The sequence below is a fragment of the Falco punctatus genome, assembly GCF_963210335.1.
Source record: "Falco punctatus genome assembly, chromosome: 1".
NCBI classification, from domain to species: Eukaryota; Metazoa; Chordata; class Aves; order Falconiformes; family Falconidae; genus Falco; species Falco punctatus.
The window spans coordinates 34,626,248-34,644,712 of record NC_137580.1 but is presented as its reverse complement, the minus strand read 5'-3'; the positions used below and the strand labels follow the sequence as shown (position 1 = coordinate 34,644,712).

At 41.9% G+C, this 18,465-nt stretch overlaps 1 protein-coding gene across 1 annotated transcript; it reads left to right on the top strand.

Annotated features, from left to right (window-relative positions):
- The first annotated feature begins 11,732 nt into the window (after positions 1-11,732).
- Positions 11,733-17,658, top strand: LOC308056524 (cytosol aminopeptidase-like). Its single transcript, XM_080372073.1, has 4 exons — positions 11,733-12,691; positions 13,253-13,341; positions 15,161-15,263; positions 16,976-17,658. The coding sequence occupies exons 1-4, from the start codon at positions 12,487-12,489 to the stop codon at positions 17,077-17,079; spliced, it is 501 nt and encodes a 166-aa protein (XP_080228199.1). The 5' UTR covers positions 11,733-12,486; the 3' UTR covers positions 17,080-17,658.
- Positions 17,659-18,465: the final 807 nt, after the last annotated feature.

Below are 18,465 nucleotides of genomic sequence, written 5' to 3'. Positions count from 1 at the left end.
AACCACTGTCATCCTTCATCTGAAACACGTTTTCTAATTGCTCATAAAAGTAGATTTCCATTGTTATACTAACATATTTAAGATGGTAAATAATATGAAGAATTAGCATTCACCAGCAGATTAAATTACTAACTAGAATCACTTGTCCAAAAACTGATCAGCTCCCCAAAAATGTATGATACTATCTAGCGTGAAATTAGTTTTGGGGTTCTTCTGTTACTAAATGGCAGCAATAGGTATGTGCTATTTAAATATTCTAAGTAAACTATCAAGATTTTCCAATACAAATACCACTAGTGAAAAAATAAGAGAGTTTCCTATGGAAACACTGTCTTATTTTAAGGGGCTATCTTCCAATCAGAGATGTTCAATCTCATGCATTTCAGCAAAAAACAGATGCTTGCTTTTGTTGCTGCAGATGATTAAAGACTTACATTTTATACAATGGGGCATCTAGTTGGAAGGCACCTGATGAGAATACACTGCCCAAAATCACTTCTTCTATTAACCCCCTTGACAGAAGACAACATGAAAGCCCAAGAACAAAACAAATGGAACAGCTTTCTGGGCCCCAGGCAAACTCTTAACACTACCAGAGTTTTTAACTACAGGAGTTATACATTATCAACCGCTGGCTCTGCAACATTTATATACACCAGCATCTGATGCTAGTAGAATTTCTAGTGTAGTTATTATTAGAAATAAGCATACTGATAATTTTAATAAATAATGAAATAATGAAATGAAATAATAGATGTGCGTTAACTTTAAAACTCACTGTTAAGTGACTAAGTGTGAATAATTGCATATAGTTTTGCTTCAGTTTATTTGCAAAAGGGGTTAGACTAGGATGAATATTGATAGGCCTACAGCTGGGATAATCACATCTGCAGCTTTCCCAGGGGCAAGCCAATGAAGATTTTTTCTCCTTGTTCCAGTTAAGAGAGGAAGTTAATAGCATATCAGTGCAATTCTTTCCCTTCCACTCCCACCATTTGACATTGAAACTGGCCGTGTACTTTGAAAAAATTCGCATCCATCAGAGGTTTTGTTTTCCAAGTCATTAGGACAAATTCAGTTTGTGTTTTATTTTCTAGTTTGGTCATTCTTACTGGCAGCATAAGTTTACTTGAAGCTTTAAGTATATAGAAATGATTACTCAAAACTGAAATACATATAGATGCTGAAGTTATAAAGTGCAATAGACTTAAGCAGCTCAAAAGGAATGAAATGAAAATTCATGTTTCATGAATGAAGAATCACATGCAGACTGAAGGAAATTCACTTTCTTGGCATAATATTACATCCATGACCTAAGCAAGATCTTATGGCAATTAATTTTAATTAGTATCTCAAACAAAGTATTTTTAAAACTTGGTCTATCCTCAGTACGACATGAACTGTCATTTCCGCTTGTACCAATGAATGAATATGACTGAGTTTGTAGATATGGTTAGGGAGAGACAGGATACCCAATTGATTTTTGTTTGCTCACTGAAATAAAACATTTCAGATGAAACAACATTTCACTGTAAAACCATAGAGGCCTAGAAGCAGACATGTTCTTTCTTCTCTTGCAAAATTTTTACATAAAAGAAGGAAGCCAGGCTTCCTATGCTTTTGAAGGTTTCAGATTTTTTCCGAGATATAGCGAGAAGTTCGAAGATTATTTTTAACATTGATGATTAACGTGTCAGTCTGAACTGTCATCATGTATTTCTCTCTTGCCTTTTACTTAGATAATTTAGAATCACATTCTTCAGTAGTTTAGCACTGCACCTAAAAAAAATAAGAACTTACAATGACTATACAAAGGAAATTGATATAGCTATATAATGCTCAAAATCAACCTATTAGCAATTCCTCTAGCTTTGCCATACACCAAGCTAGGATATGCTTAATACACAACTCAAAGCATTCAAGAGGTAAGAAATTAAACACACATATACAGTAAATAGCTTGTGTCAAACAAGTTGTGAACAAATTTTGCCTTTCCCTTCATCCACTTTGGTTAAGAGATAAAAAATTATATGACAGATCAAAACAGTGATACCACCAGACATCTTTGTCTAGATCATTATAAATCTGAGCCACTACAGCAGTTGTCCAAAGCAGAGTTCATTAATTAGAGCTCAAAAATGGACAGTTGTTTCCAACACGTTTTAAGTCAAAAGGTTACAATGCATTTACCTACCACAGTAGTTCCGCTGTACTTTCCTAACAGTAGGTTTGACATTCCATTAAATTCTAATAGTGACAGTGGCTTCAAAACTGACCTAGTCTCTCTGTTTCAAGTGTGTCCAAGCAAAATCTTTCCCCCACTGAAAACAGTGACAAAACTTTTGCTTGATATAATTAATGGCAAGATTCACTGCCCCTGGATCTTACTACTATTAAGTTCTCTAAAAGGAACAGGTTTCTAAATGCATTGCTTCTATAAAAATAGTTACAGTACTATTTTTTATATAGTACTGTATATATTTTTATGCAGACACTATCATTTTCCAAATTTGAAAACAATATATCAGTTCTGGAACTTGGTTGTTGCAGCACTTTCCCCACTACCAAGCTGCAACAAGGTCTTTTACCATCTCATGCCAACACACTCTTCATACCAGTCCCTCCACCGCCTTCTCCTCATCTCACTTCATCCAAGACCCACTGTCTCTCCCCTTGCTTCTTCCTCAGCTGCTCCCACTTCATTGGCTCTCAACCACTTAACAGAACCAGCCACAGCTGCACCTTATCTACACCGGCCAACCCACCGCCCCTGAAGCCAGCCCACAGCTGTATATTATCAATGCTAATTAACCCAGCTTCATGCCTCTACACTTGTTCCTGTTCCAGTTACATCCACTATGTTGCTTTCCTGAAAACCACTGATTCAACCTCCAGAGATGAGTACACAAGCATTAAGAAATCATACCTGCATGCAAGCACCTACAAGAAATATGATATCCTATTTTACTTAATGAAACCTGAAGGGTTTGAGAGGCACTGAGCAGGGGCTGGGGGCAAGTAAGAAGTTGGAAAGAAAAGTGAATTACATGGAATTCTCACACACAGACACAGAGACACACACACAAACACAGAGACATACACAGAGACACACACACACAGAGATATACACAGACACATACATACACACACAGACACAGAGAGACACACAGGCACACACACAGACACATACAGGCACACACAGACACATAGACATAGAAACACACACAGAGACACACAGACACACACTGACACAGTGTAAGAGACTGTGCCCATGAGACCCACCATTGCCACAGCAGATGTGTTGTCTCAGCATTGCTATGGCAGGAAACTCATGCCATCGCCACAGTGAATGATCTAACTATAAGTTGTTAAGGCAGAAAGATAATACCACTGCCACCACAGAGATTTAGGAGACCGACTCCATGGAGCAACGGGGGAGGCTGATCCTGCAAAACTTCACCAAACCCCTGTGCATGTGCCCAGACTTGGGGTCAGGGGGGTCAAGGTGCCCGGAGGCCCCTGAGGAATGTTGGGCACATGCATCATTGCCGGGTGGAGGGTGTGGTTGAGCAGAACAGCTTGTAACGACTCTATGAAAAAAACGGAACCAACTAACATGGAACGGAACATTTCCCCACCAGACTTGGAAACGAATTGGACTGTCGGGACACCGCAGCTCCGGGGTGGTAGCTATTGCTTTGAACTCTTTCCTTTTCTTTCCTTCTTTCTTTCCTTCTTTTCTCTATCTCTCACCCTCTCTCTCCCTTTGCATTCGCAGATTTATTGTTGGGGAAATAAAGTTCCTTGGTTGTTGACTGTGTTTTGAGTCTTAATTCTGTTCCCGAGAATACAAACAGAACCACGCTCCGGTCTCAGACCAGCATGTGACATTTTAATTGGCATCACAGAGGATTCTCGGTGAAACAGAAAGTGCCAGGTTCTTTATGAGAGACTCTTGTGTGTGTGTGCCTGAGACATACCTTGGTATGAAGTGAGTGCAGAGTCCAGATCCGCGGTTCTGTTTGTCCACAGGGAAAACAGCCGGAGAAGGACGAAGCGATACAACTGAACAAGAGATGAGTCTCTAAAGAAGTTTAAAGGTGTGACCTCCTGAGAGTGAAGGGGATGGGTAGTAGTAGAGAATTTACAGTAAGGCCCTCTCAGGACGAATAACCTCTCTTTAGTGAAATGGGTGCCCACACTTCTAAAGATTTTTGTGATGTTTCCTCCACTGAAGCATGGGGCAGAGATTTTTACAAACTGGATGAATTTTTGGGAACCTATCATGTTCACCCAGCTCCCCAAGGGTGAGAATGGGCAAAAAATCACTGGTTCCAACCGCAGAGTATAGTGGATAGGATCATGATATTGCAGAAGGAGGCTAAAGTTAGGCCTGGGAAGGGAAAATCCGTAATTTGTGCAGTTTTAGGAGCAAGTTTGGCAGCAGCCATGGAAGATAGGAGGCAAAGATTGTGTCAAAATGATGCTGTGATAGATTCCTTGAGGATGGCCATTGAAACACTGAGAGAGCAGTTAGAGGGGACAAAACAGCTATTAGAGCAGGAGAGAAACCAGAATGCTTTGTTAAAAGACACATTAAGGGAAGAATTGTGGAAATAAAGTGACTCATTGGGGGAGGTGGAGTCGAAGTTAACAGAGAAAGGGATTAGACAAGTATATCCCCAGGGGGGTTTACATAGAGCAAAAAAGGCAGCAGAAAACCCTCCTCACATGTATCCCCTAGTTAAGACCGAGTATTTATATGAACAGACAACATTTGTCCCCAAATTGTCACCAAATTGTTACTAAAGAGGTTCTGTTTACAGCGACTGAGTTAGCAAGGACTCCAAAGGAATCCGAAACAGAATGTTTGGAAAGTGTCCTTGTCAGGAGGAGATAGGATTTTGTTGTCAGAGAAGGAAGCAGAAGGGTACTGGGGTCCAGGTGTGTTTTTAACTACTGGCAATCATCGAGCTCCAAGGTCATTAACACAGAGGGCATTGGATTGGGCTGGGGGACTGAACCCTTTGGAGAGGGAAGACCCCCCCAGCCATCACGGTACGATGGATCAGCTGGTACAAAGTGTACAAAAGGCAGCTTGTCTGCAGATGATGTGTGACAGAAGGCTTGAATCTCGCCAGGGCTCTCCCATGGTGGTGCCTGTGGAGACTTCCTGATTCTTTAAAACCCATTGGGATCCAGCTTCAAGGGAAGATACAAAATACCCCATATCAGACAGAGTTACATGGTGGGAAGTTGCCCAAGAGCTAATTAACTTTGGGAGAAAATACGGTCCCATTGGTGGATCCTGGCAAAGACCCGAAACAAGAGCCGTATGAACTGTGGGAAAAGCTGAGGGATGGTTAGCACAGCCTCAGGGAAGTCAGAATTCTAAATCAGTCCGATTTACTGATCCTGGGGGAGGGAGACCCCTAAGCCGACAGGAATGGTGGCAGTTGGGGCTCCAGAGAGGTATTCCCAGGGATCTAACGGATGGGCTTCCGACGCAGAAATTGGAGCAACTTGTACAGACATGGTCAGGGCACAAAGTTAGTTTTGAGCCAACCCCTAGTGCCTCACCATCAATAGGCATCAGGGAAAAAGCTGATGAAGTAAAGAGGGCAACAGGAAACTAGATCCTCCGTCCCCCGAAAGTGGGGGTGGGAACGGAGGGTGGATGTTTATTAGGCAACTCACCTTAAATTTGAGAGGAGATTAAATGATTCCAGTGGCTGTAGGAACACAGATAAAAACAGTAACCTTTTTAATTGACACAGGAGCACAAGTCACTGCACTGATGCAGAGTGAGGCGGAGCAATGTGGAATTTTGACTTTGTCCAAAAACCTAATTGTCTTAAATGCTTTAGGGAAAACTCAATCAGTACCTGTGGCCTTGGTAACATTATGGTTGCCTGGGGAGGAAGACCCAGTTAACACCAAGGTTGCAATAGACTCTTTTCTGACAAATCTTTTGGGCATAGAAATATTGAAGAGCAGACAGTGGTACTGATATGGAGAAACAGTGTGAAATGGGGACAATGGACATCGATTGTGATTGTATATGTCTGCCCAGGAATGTGGGTATGGTGACTAGTCATGGGTGCGGTGTCTGGTCACATAGGCACACAGCTTTGAGGAGACAACTACAATTTTGAGGAGACGCCTGCCCCTCTTCCTCTAACAAAGGGGATATTTAAAAAAGAATGAGAAAAGGATGAGAGATATTCCAATGCTATCTAGAGGGAAGGAGTGCTAAGTCTCCTTGCTGGAGAAGATCAGATGGTCACAAGAACATGAATCACCTACAAACCTGCAAGACCACCACATTCCAGGCAAAGGACTGATAAGCTAATTAACATACGAAGCGAGAGTAAGCCGGTTTAGGTAACGAATATGTATAGGCGTTAATTGAATATTCATTTGTTTCATTGTATAAATGTGAGATGGTTCCTCACTTCCGGCATGCACGCTTGTGGAGGAGCGATCCCCCGTGCATCTGCGCGCAATAAACGTACCTACTTTATAACTTTCGAGTTATAGAGTCTAATTCCGTACGTCAGTATGATACCCAGGGGAATTCATGGTCCTTTGGCATTCCTCAGGTCAGAGAATTAGCTGAAACGTCCCGGGCAGAAGTGCGCCTGTTGCAAGCAGCACCGACCCTCCCCCTTTCCAGGATGACTAATGTGAAACCCTGTCCCCTGCCATTAGGGGGCCGGGAGGGGATAGCTCCTGTCATTGAGGATCTTAAACAACAGGGCTTTTTAACATTCACCCACTCCCCATACAATTCCCCAGTTCGTAAATCAAATGGAAAGTGGAGATTATCGTCGATTTAATGCAAACACTGGTCCCTTGACAGCAGCAGTGCCTAATTTAGCTGAGCTAATCTCACTCATTCAGGAACAGGCTCATCCGGTGATGGCCACAATTGATGTGAAAAATGTTTGTCATGGTTCCCCTGCAGGAGGAGGACCGTGATCGTTTTGCTTTCACATGGGAGGGATAACAGTATACCTTTACTCGACTCCCTCAGGGATATAAACGTTCTCCCACCCTAGCACACCATGCTTTGGCACAAGAATTAACCTAAATTCTCCCAGAAACGGGAGTTAGAGTTTCTCAATACATCAATGATGTTTTGGTAGGAGGGCATCAAATTATTCCAGTACAGGTGACACAGGGAACGATTATACAGCACTTAGAGTCTCTGGGACTCCAGATACCAGAGGAAAAGATATAAACTGCTGCAAATGAAGTGAAATTTTTAGGGATATGGTGGAGAGGAGGTTCAGCCTGTATTTCTCAGGACACACCCTGAACCCTAGAGCAGGTAAAAATTCCAGAAAATAAAAAGGAGCTGCAGCATGCCTTAGGCTTATTGGTCTTTTGAAGAAAACACATCCCAGATTTTGCAATACTTGCACGGCCCTTATATGACCTGCTGCAAAAAGGAGCAGCTTGGAATGGGCTCCAGCCCATGATGAAGCTTTTTTTTATTTTATTTTATTTTTTTTACAGCTTTTGGTGTTTGAAGCAAGCACCCACCAGGCTTTGGGTCCTATTCACCCCACTGGCCCTGTCCAGATTGAGTGGAGGTTTGCACACTCAGGATTGTCAATTCATTTTTGGCCAAAAGGACCAGAAGGTCCTACCCGCCCGATCGGATTTTACTCCAGGAGCTTTAAGGATGCTGAGAAACCATACTCTAATTGGGAAAAAGGATTGTTTGTAGTGAGTGATGCTCTCAGAGAAGCAGAGCGAACCATATGCCAACAGCCTCTAATTTTAAGGGTACCTTTTAAGGTAATTAAACCTGTGTTAGCAGGAACTCACACACACACACACACACCTTCTCCCGCCACGACAGGGTGGCCCAAAGAGATACTGTGAGAAAATGGTATGCTAAGATTGAACATTATTGTAGTGCCTTTACTGTCACTGAAGGCACCCCTGAACAGTTAAATATCCAAGAGGATATTTAACAAATTCCCTGGAGGGGGATACCTCTCCCCCTTCTGTGGTAAAAATCAGAGGAGTTGCAGAATGTGTGGATTACAGATGCCTCTGCTAAGAGAGAGGGTAAACAGTGGAGATACCGAGCTGCAGCTATTAATGTAGATGGTAACAGGGAAATCATTACCGAGGTTGAGGGCAGTGCCCAAGTGGGAGAGTTAGGGGCAGTGTGGAGTGTGTTTAATAGCTAAGAAGGGGCTAAGACTCCGGTGTACATTTACACTGACTCGTTTGCAGTGTTCAAAGGATGCACGGAATGTCTCCCTTTTGGGGAACAGAATAACTGGGAAGTAAACCGAGTGCCAGTGTGGCAAAAGGAGAAGTGGCAAAAAATCTTAGATATTGCCAAACATGGGGATTTTGCGGTAGCGTGGGTACCGTCTCACCAGGAAAGGGGCACTCTGGCAGGTGAATGGAATAATAGGGCAGATGAACTGGCCAGAACTGTCCCTTTGCAGCAGGAAAATCAAACCGGGGAAAACTGGGACAGACTTTTGGAATGGTTACACGTTAAGCCTGGCCACTCAGGGTCTAATGATTTATACAAAGAGGCACATGCCAGAGGTTGGCCTGTCACTCTGGAATCTAGCAAAACCTGTATTTCAGCTTGTGAACAATGTAGACTTAGACTAGAGCGACACCCCATGGAAGGTTCCCCCATTCATTTGAGAGATAAAAAGCCTCTCTGGGAAACTTGGCAGATAGATTACAGTCAGAAGGGAAGCAGTACGCATTAGCAGGCGTGGAAGTGATTTCTAGCCTAGTTCAAACTGAAGCCTTTCCACGAGCGACTGGGGAAAATACAGTGTGAGCCCTGAAAATTTAGCTTAGTTTCCTCCCAAAACCTGATTCCATTCAGTCAGACAATGGCAGACATTTTACGGCTGCCAAAGTGCAGGAGCGGGTGAGGGAAGAGGGAATCAAGTGGGTATTCCACACCTCATATTACCCCCAAGCTAACGGGATAGTAGAAGGAACTAATGGACTCTTAAAACGATTTCTGAAACCTCACAAGCCACATCGGGTGAAATGCCTTTGGGATGCAGTTCCCCGAGTTAAAGATCGCTGGGGAATAAATGGATGTCCCCGACTGAATGCCTTTTGTCCTAAACCCCCGACTTTGACCCCAAAGTCTCAGACTCTCAGTACTCCCGGAGAGCAAGTTTTTTGTCCTGAACAGCCTGTGTGAGTAGAAATGCCAGCCATTGCAGCTGTTCCTCTCATGCTCGCTGAAACTCTTAATAAATATGCTTGGAAAGCGAAAGATGCTCATGGAAAAGAATAAAATCAACACCAGGTGGATTACTCCACCCTTCTAATAACAATTTACTTCTGGTTCCTTTGAAGGAACCGAGTCTGGTTTTCCTTTTCCAGATGAGGACTCTGGAGCCTGCCTGAAAAAAAGAAACAGCCATATGAAGCTGCTGATTGTCTGTGTGGCTTCATCAGTATTCGCCTTATTAATATTTTTAGGATGTTTGGCATACCACTGCAGACATTGTTTTGGTCGACCATTGTCACCATGTTTAATATCCAGGGAAGCTCCTGTGCCTCCCTCACTCTCAGAGGGTGGCAAGCTGGATTTACAGCTTTAGGCCAGCAGGTGGCTGATGCTTTTAATCTGACTAATTGTTGGATATGTGGGAGTCCTTTAGGATTTAAAGACTGGCCATGGACATCAAAACCACTATCCCCAAAATGGCTCGTGAGTAATTTGAGTGACATAACCGTTGGTAATAACTCATTCTATTGGAATGAAGAGATAAACCCATGGAAAATCCAAGTTCCAGAAAAAGGAGAATACTGTTTGAATCGGAACAGCAGCAATGGAGTTTTTGTGGGTCACTGTGTCTAATTGGACATTTAAATATGGAAATTATTGTATTATTCCAGACTGTTGACCTATTAATTGTTCAACTTATAACCACTCTCTTCATGCTTAGGGTGACATGTTATGGTGTTTGTATAACAACACCACCAATGAAAAACTTATCCCTCGCAGGCTAAGTTGGGCATGGGTCAATGAAACTGGACATAAAAAACCTATTTATTGACTTTTGGTCTAGTAGCAATCTATACTGGAGCTAAGGTATTGAGGGAATCTGACCCTTTGACTTGTGCCATCAGTGGCATAACTAACCAAACAGTAACCGTTAAGTGTAACTATAGTAGTCCAGTAGAAGCATGGAAATGTGATCTTTGGATTAAAGGGAAAAAGGCAAATAATCGAATTAAGCACCCTTTGGACTTAAAAAACACCATTTATTTTGAAACTCCTTGTAATTCCAATTTGAAGGCACAAAGGGGATGGACCATTTATAAATGGAACTTGGGCCCTAAAAGGTCATTATTGGATTTGTGGTCATCATGCTTATTGAAATTTACCAAATAATTGGAGTGGAACATGTTATGTGGGTTATATACGCCTCTTCTATTTCCTGCTACCAGGGGAAAATGGAGACAGTTTGGGAGTTACGATATATGATGACCTTAATCGATATCGGCGGTCCATTGACACTTCTATAACAGGTGGTAGCAATAAAACCTGGGGCCAAGAGAAGCGGACCCCTCAACGTATCCTAAAACATTATGGACCTGCCACCTGGAACCCTAGTGAGTGGCTCAGCGGTGCTAAAGAACCTATCTACAATCCAAATCGCATTATTTGGTTGCAAGCTGTCCTGGAGATCATTACTAATGAGACAGCACATGCCCTTGACCTATTGGCAGATCAGGCTACACAAATGCTGAACAGCAATATTGCAGCATGGCATGGTTCTCAATTACCTGCTAGCCGAAGAAGGAGGTGTTTGTGGTAAACTAAATTATTCTAATTGCTGCTTAAAAATTGATGATGGCAGCAAAATTATTGAACAGATTACTGCAGGAATACAAAAGCTGGCCCATGTTCCTGTCCAGACGTGGAAAGGCTGGGATATTGACATGTTTTCCTGGTTCCCTGGTCGTCCATGGGTTAAGCAAATCCTATTTTGTTACGTGGTCTTGCCATGCTGATGTTTTTACCATGTATCATTCCATGTTTTATACATTTGATTCAACATGTTGTAGCTAAAATGCAATTTATAACTACAGTCTCACCTGACGGTGTTAAAGAAATGCGTCCTGTGCACCCAACTACACCATCAGTAATACAAATTGTATAGTGTTATTTTATTTTCTTTTACCTAAATTTGCGACAGAAGTTTCTAGACCCAGATGGTGCATGCACATTAAGCTAAGGGGGCCTGGAAATCTATTTTCCCACTGCGTATCCTGACCCTGACTTTGGCAAAGCAGGGCAGCAGACCACACTTTCTGGCCTGTCCAGGTCTCACTGAATGGCAGCGCAGCCTCCTGGTGTGTCATCCACTCCTCCTAGTTTAGTGTCATCAGCAAACTTGCTGAGGGCACACTCTGTCCCTTCATGCAGGTCACTGATGGATAAGTTGAACAGGACGGGACCCAGTACTGACCCTGGGGAACACTGCTCGAGCTACAGGCCTCCAGCTGGACTCTGCGCTGTTGACCACAACCCTCTGAGCTCTGCCATTCAGCCAGTTCTCAATCCACCTCACTGTCCACCCATCTAACCCACGCTGCCTGAGCTTCCCTGTGAGGGTGTTGTGGGAGACAGTGTCAAAAGCCTTGCTGAGGTCAAGGTAGACAACATCCACTGCTACCCCCTCCTCTACCCAATCAGTCATTGCATCATAGAAGGCTATTAGGTTGGTCAGGCATGATTTCCCCTTGGTGAATACATGTTGACTACTCCTGATAACCTTCTTTTCTTCCACACTTAGAGATTGGCATCCAGGATGAGCTGTTCCATCACCTGTCCAGGGATGGAGGTGAGGCTGACCAGTCTGTACTTTCCTGGGTCTTCCTTCATACCCTTGTAACAGACTGGAGTGACATCAGCTTTCCTCCAGTCCTCAGGCACCTCTCCTGTTCTCCATGACCTTTCAAAGATGATGGAGAGTGGCTTCGTAGTAACACCTGCCAGCTCCCTCAGCACCCGGGGGTGCATCCCATCGGGGCCTGTAGATTTTTGGGTGTCAAGTTGGCTAAAATGATCTTTAATGTAATGCTCCTCAACCAAGGGAAAGTTTTCCTTTCTCCACACTTTCTCTCTTGCCTTCAGGGTCTGAGAAACCTGAGGGGTGGCCTGGGCAGTGAAGACTGAAGCAAAGAAGGCGTTCAGTAACTCTGCTTTCTCTGTATCCTTCATCACCAGGGCACCCACCTTATTTAGCAGCAGGCCCACTTTTTCCCTAGTCATCCTTTTGCTACCTATGTTGGAAGAAGCCGTTCTTGTCCTTGACATCCCTTGTCAGATTTAAATCCAAATGGACCTTAGCCTTCTTTGTCACCTCCCTGCATATTCTGATAATGTTCCTACATTCCTCCCTAGCGGCCTGTCCCTTCTCCCACATCCCATAAACTTCCTTCTTGTGTTTGAGCTTTTCTAGGATGTTTGAGAACTTCTATGTCACTTCTATGCTTCAGCCAGTAGAGGGCAGCAAAGCACACGGCCGCACCACAGCTTACCTTCAAAAGTACAGGATGGGAAGGGCAGAATCTGAGGAGCAAGTCTCTGTGTGCGTGATTCCACTGAAAAAAGGTTGTCCACAATTCATTTATTCCTTGTGCCAGGAGCAGGCTTTTCCTAGGAATGGTGAGTGCCTTTCATCCTATTATCCCATTCATAGTTAAGAGCTTTTAAAACTGACCCTCTTGGTTTTTTTCGCTCATCTCTATTTGCTCTTGTTATGGTTGGAGTCCTATGGCAAGTCCTTGGACCCCTCTTGACATTAAAACAATGTTTATTTACAATGAGCATGAGCTTGACTGGCTCAGGGTGTTAATTTGAGAAGTTTTTATCTTCAGAAAGAAAGAAATCCCTTTACATGTGACTATTCTTATATGGAAGACATAAGGATAATATTTATTGCTCCTCTGATCTCAGTTGTCTGGGCATAAAGTAGAATTAAATCGCAGTGGTAAATGGTAAAAGCTTAAAATGGTGTAGGTGGGAGTATGTGGCGGTACAACATGCAGAGTAATTTTCCTGATTGAAAATTGGACCACGTATCTTTCAGTGACTGTGTTGGATTTTCAGCATAAATTCAAGATGAGAATAGTACTGTTTTCTTAGGGAGGTGTTTGGTTTTTCTCCAAGTATTGTTTCTGCACCTTCTCTGAGAAAGAAACTAATACTGCACTTTTTCTCTCTCAGGTTTGGCACCCCTCTGTGAAAATATGCCCAGCAGCAAGGCAAACAAGCCTGGGGATGTAGTTAGAGCCAAGAATGGAAAAACAATACAGGTATGTATGTGAAACCTGGATTTTGAATACTTGTAGTTAATTGGTTTAATCAATCAAGTTATAAGGCTGCAGTCAGAATACATGTTTGAAAAGACCCTTTAAAAAGATAAGCAGTGCAAATGCAGTTTAAATATATATATATAAGCATGTTATTAATTAGAAATTCCTATCATAAGATTCTTTCAAATATAAATCTAGATTGAAGAGATTAGACATGTTTTATAAATTGCTAGGAAAAGCTGAAAAGTATGAGCATTTACTGAACATGCTAGACAGCCTTTGTTTTAGCACAAGTGGTGGTTACAATGCTTATAAATACAGATTCTCAGTCAGAATGAGTAGCTTACTAATTGCTTCCAGCAGACCCTTCAGGACACTTCCCCGCTATCTGGAGTAAGACATAAGAGTATTAGTTTCCCGCTGACGTAACCAAGGGCTTTACACTGCCAAGCTGCTCTGTACAATCAGGTCTGAGTCATAGGGGCTGTTGGTTCAAAGGAGCTTTCCAAATCAGTATCCAAAATACATATTTAATATTTAATCCAAACTGTTCCATATTCATATAATAGATTAAATGGTACTGAAAGTCACTGTGCTGTAGATGACTGATTTTGTGCAGAAGTAGATGGCATAATATTTCAGTCTGTCTGGATTTCTGTGATTCTGCCACCTTTGACTTGCGGAGCCTTCTAGTTCCTTGAGGTTCTTGTCCCAAAACTGAGTTCAGTCACCCTCTGCTTTGAGGGAAAAGGCTGGGCACACATCCCCCCACCAGGAAGAAATTAGCAAGATGGTGCTAGTAGCTCAGAGCACATCATGCAATTAATCTTGCAGAATTTATCCTGAGCTTTCCCTGAATGGGGAAAGCAGCAAAGAGGCTATTGATATTTTTTTTATTATATTTTTTTTTTAGGAAATGAGTTTCAAGGTCCAAAGAGAAAGCAGTACAACAAAGAACTGTTTCCAGGCTTGTGTCTGTGTTTCTTTGTGGCACAGAATCACAGAATGGTCAGAGTTGGAAGGGATTTCTGGGGATCATCTAGTCCAATCCCCCCCCCTAAAGCAGGTTCTCCTAGAGCAGGTTGCACAGAATTCCATCCAGGCAGGTTTTGAATGTCTCCAGAGGAGGAGACCCCACAACCTCTCTGGGCTGCCAGTTCCAGTGCTCTGTCACCCTCAAAGAAGTTTCTCCTCACATTCAGATGGCACCATCTGCATTGCAGTTTGTGCCCATTGCCCCTTGTCCTGTCACTGAGCCCTGCTGAAAAGAGCCTGGCCCCATCCTCTTGACACTTGCCCTTGATATATTTGTAGACACTGGTAAGACAACTCTCTCCTTCTTTGCAGTTTCCATTTGCCAGATCACTGTGCTTGCTCAGTACCCACCCCTGAGATTCCCGGGGCTTTGCTGGGAATGGTAACCGGCCCTCTGGGCATGGTTACTCCATTGGGGTAACAATCTCCAATTGGGAGATTTGGAGCTCCACTGGGGCACATCTCCAGCCTCCAGGCTCTTCCTGAGGAGTCAGCAGTACAGAGGCCCAGCATACAGAGGAGGTTGCAGTGGTGAAAGATGACTTGACCTCAGTTACGAATTTTATTTTATAAATGTAACTGCATATCAGTATTATCTTTCTTTTTTTCTTTTTTCTTTTTTTTTTTTTTGTAGTTTATTTTGAGTAAATTTTGATTACTTGAAGTTCCTAGGGCCTGTGGCAGTGCATTTACAACCTGACAGCTATTTAAAATAGTAAGAAATTAGTCAGTGAAAGGGATATTTTGAGTAGTTAATCTGTTTTTACTGGTTTTGCACCTGAAGGTAGATAACACAGATGCAGAAGGAAGACTGCTGTTAGCTGATGCTCTCTGTTATGCCCACAATTTTAATGCAAGGGCTATTGTGAATGCTGCAATGTTAACAGGTAAGCAGCTCCCCCCTAGCTCACTTTGCAAGTCAGTTCTTTGTTGCTGTCATTAATTGGGCTGTGGATTAGTTGCACTTTGTTTAGAAAGCCAACCTGAATAGTGGCTGAGATGATTTTACATGTTGTGGGACAACAGGTAGCACAGTTTATGCTCTATTAACTTGTACAGCTGCACTGTGTCTATAGGACAAGGGAGGGTATTGGCATGCAGGGTACAGCAATGTCAACAAAGTTGGGCCAGCCCAGCTGAGCTGGAACCTAAAAGAGCAGGAAAACCTACACAGACTTCCTGCAGATGTTTCTGCAGATCTTCCCAGTGCTTCCATTTCTGAGCTAAGCCCTCCCAACTCCCAGCGCTAAGTGATGCAGAGATGCTGGCATGGTTGTGGAAGTATCCTACCAAGTCCATATGGCAATGGCCGTGCTGGAGCCAAAGTAGTTTCTTTGTGAATGGCTTCTGGACTGCCTGAGCTCTGACCTAGCCAGCACCAGTTCTTCCGTTATGTGAGCTAGCTTAGGTCTCCCTGAAACTAGGTAATAGAGTCATTATCATCTTCCTAAGAGTTTGTTTGACTGAAGTATCTCTTTATTTTATGTGCAGTTTGCATACTTTCAGGCATAATAAAATGTGCTTCAATTGTTTCATCTCTACAGTTGTATATGAATGAGGTTATAATTTTAAATTTAAAACCAGCAGCCTTGTGTATGCATCTCATGAACCGCAGTAACAAGCTGTCATGGGTGAATTCACTAGCTGAAATGAGAACAAACATGGAAGAGTAGTTCCAACAGGAGTCCACTGTGTTGCTTAATGAATATGCTAAACAAAATAATTAGCTTTCTATATTTTCTCTAGTAGTGCTTTAAATTATGTTCCATCTGTTTTACCAGTTCAAACACTGATATGTTTTATACTGATCAAATGTTTCAATAAACAGAAGGGAAGCTGATGTTAAGATCATTTGCTTGTATAAAAGTATTCCCATATAAAGGGCATGACAGGAGGAGGAGTTTACTCCCACTACAGATTATTCTGTGTTTGGGTTGCTTGGGCACCAAGTAAAAAAAGGACAGCTCCTGTAGAAATCTCTTTGATATATCACTTTGTTAAATTACCTTTTTTTTTTTTTTTTTTAATCTCACTGAGGATTGAGTGTTGATATTAGAGAAGCAGTTCTGTGGCATAAAATAAACACGTATATAATCCCTCTGGTTTAGGCATAATTTAGTACTTTGATAAAGATGATTTTCACTTTGAGTAAATTATGCCATACAAAAACCTATTCAAGTGAAATTCACAAAAGGGGAAGTATCAGCTTGAAAATTGTAGAGGTCTATAAACTGGAAAAAGTCCACTCACTTTTATTTCCATATGGAAAATATAATTTACACTTTTTTTTTTTTTTGAGGACACTGTTATTGCTGAATGCATTGTATTAGAAATATTGCTAAGAAACATCAAGCTGAAACCAGAAAATCTAATTTCACGAAATACAGAATATAATGTTTATGAATTCTTGTCCTGCTAGTTTATATACCTGTTTTGACAATGTTTAAACTTCTAAAAATTGAAGTGTACTAACATATTTTTTGCAGACTTCAGAAATTATTGATAATGGGAATTAAAGATGGAAAGTGAGGAGTCGGGATGCAGAGGAATAGCTCAGGTCTACCTTTGCCTTTGTATAGCCTTGAAGGTATGTCTGTAGGTGTCATGGCTGTTGCGTTGGGGTCTGCTGTGACTGGAGTGTTCACAAACTCATCTTGGCTTTGGACTCACCTTTATGAGGTAGGCCATCTGCATTATTATTAGATCATAGTAATAACTTAGTAATAGCAGTTATTACTGGAAAGGTTGTGTGTTACTGAAAGTGTTACTTTATGGAAATCTAAAAGTTATATTATTGCATTAGGAATGGTGTTAGTACTGTATTTAATTGAAAATAATTTTGACAATTAATAGCTCTTTAGTAAGGTTTAATATACAGCAAACAGCATGCACATCATCTTGAATCTGCATGTTCTGGTAACTTATTCCATATGCATAAGCTCTGGACTACTGACAGTAATTAGTTCATGTTAAAAAGATAATTGATCTTGCTTAACACAGAGACAAATTCAGAGAGGCTCATGAGTGGCTGAAGTGGAATGGCTAAAGGAAGTCTCTGCAGGGAAGGATTTGTATCGTCAGGGGGAAAAAAATGAAAAAAAAAAAAGGCACAGTCTTTAGATTTTGCCTTTTGACTTTAAGTATCTAAAAAAGTGTAGGATTCACTGCTTTGTTTTGCAGTGTATTTCCCAATACCTAGTATTATACTGGGCTGAAGACTTTTATACTGATCAAAGCTGAACAAAAATATGCATGATAGTGGGGCTTACAAATGCAGTTTTTTTATTAAAAGGCATGGCAGGGCAGCCTACAAGAACACTAGTAGAGTTTGCAGCTCGATTAAGTCAAGAAAGTCACAATACCAAATTAAACACTTACTCTAAAATCATCCACTCTGCCTTAAGAAAAAAAAATCTTAAAGTACTATCTGTAAATGAATGCCCCAAGCATATTTTCACTATGGCAATGAACTACCAAACGCCTTTTATAAATCATTACTTGGGTAAGAATATTTCACCTTTGAGATTTGTCACCTCCTATTATGCAACTATTAAGATACTTAGTACCAAAACACGATGATGGAAAACATCTGAGCTTCTATTTTATATGTAAAGTAAGTATAATTATGGCAGACAATAAATCTTACTTAGGTGTGTGTGTGTTGATTGAGAGAGTATTGACGGTAGATGGAGATCACAGCTGTGCCTTGGGTTTGCATGAATTGTAGGTGACGTGAAAGGTAACTCGGCAATGTTGTTTATAAAAAATACCATTTTAAAATTTTTCCTTAGAAAAAGTAAGATGGCTGTTGGTATCAGGGTAGAAATGATGTGCCATCAGACTCTCTCAGCTGTTGCAATTAGTACGATTAGCATGGCTTCAGCACTATGTTACGTAGTGCGCCTTCAACAAGGGCCAGCAAGAGTGTATCTGTAACTGTTTTACAAAAACTAATGGAGGGAATTCGGTGTTTGGTGGGTTTTTGAGGGGGAACCTGCCACTATCTCCCATCATTTGTCACCCTGCTGCTTTCCCCCCTTTCCTGGTGTGCGGCTGTCAGGCTCCAGGCAGGGACATGTGGCCCTGAAT

Coding starts and splice junctions, on each gene's coding strand:
- LOC308056524 (XM_080372073.1), top strand. CDS start 12,487: ATGTTTGAGAACTTCTATGTCACTTCTATGCTTCAGCCAGTAGAGGGC. Junction 13,342..15,160: donor AGAATGGAAAAACAATACAG/GTATGTATGTGA, acceptor TTGCACCTGAAG/GTAGATAACACAGATGCAGA. Junction 15,264..16,975: donor GAATGCTGCAATGTTAACAG/GTAAGCAGCTCC, acceptor GTATGTCTGTAG/GTGTCATGGCTGTTGCGTTG.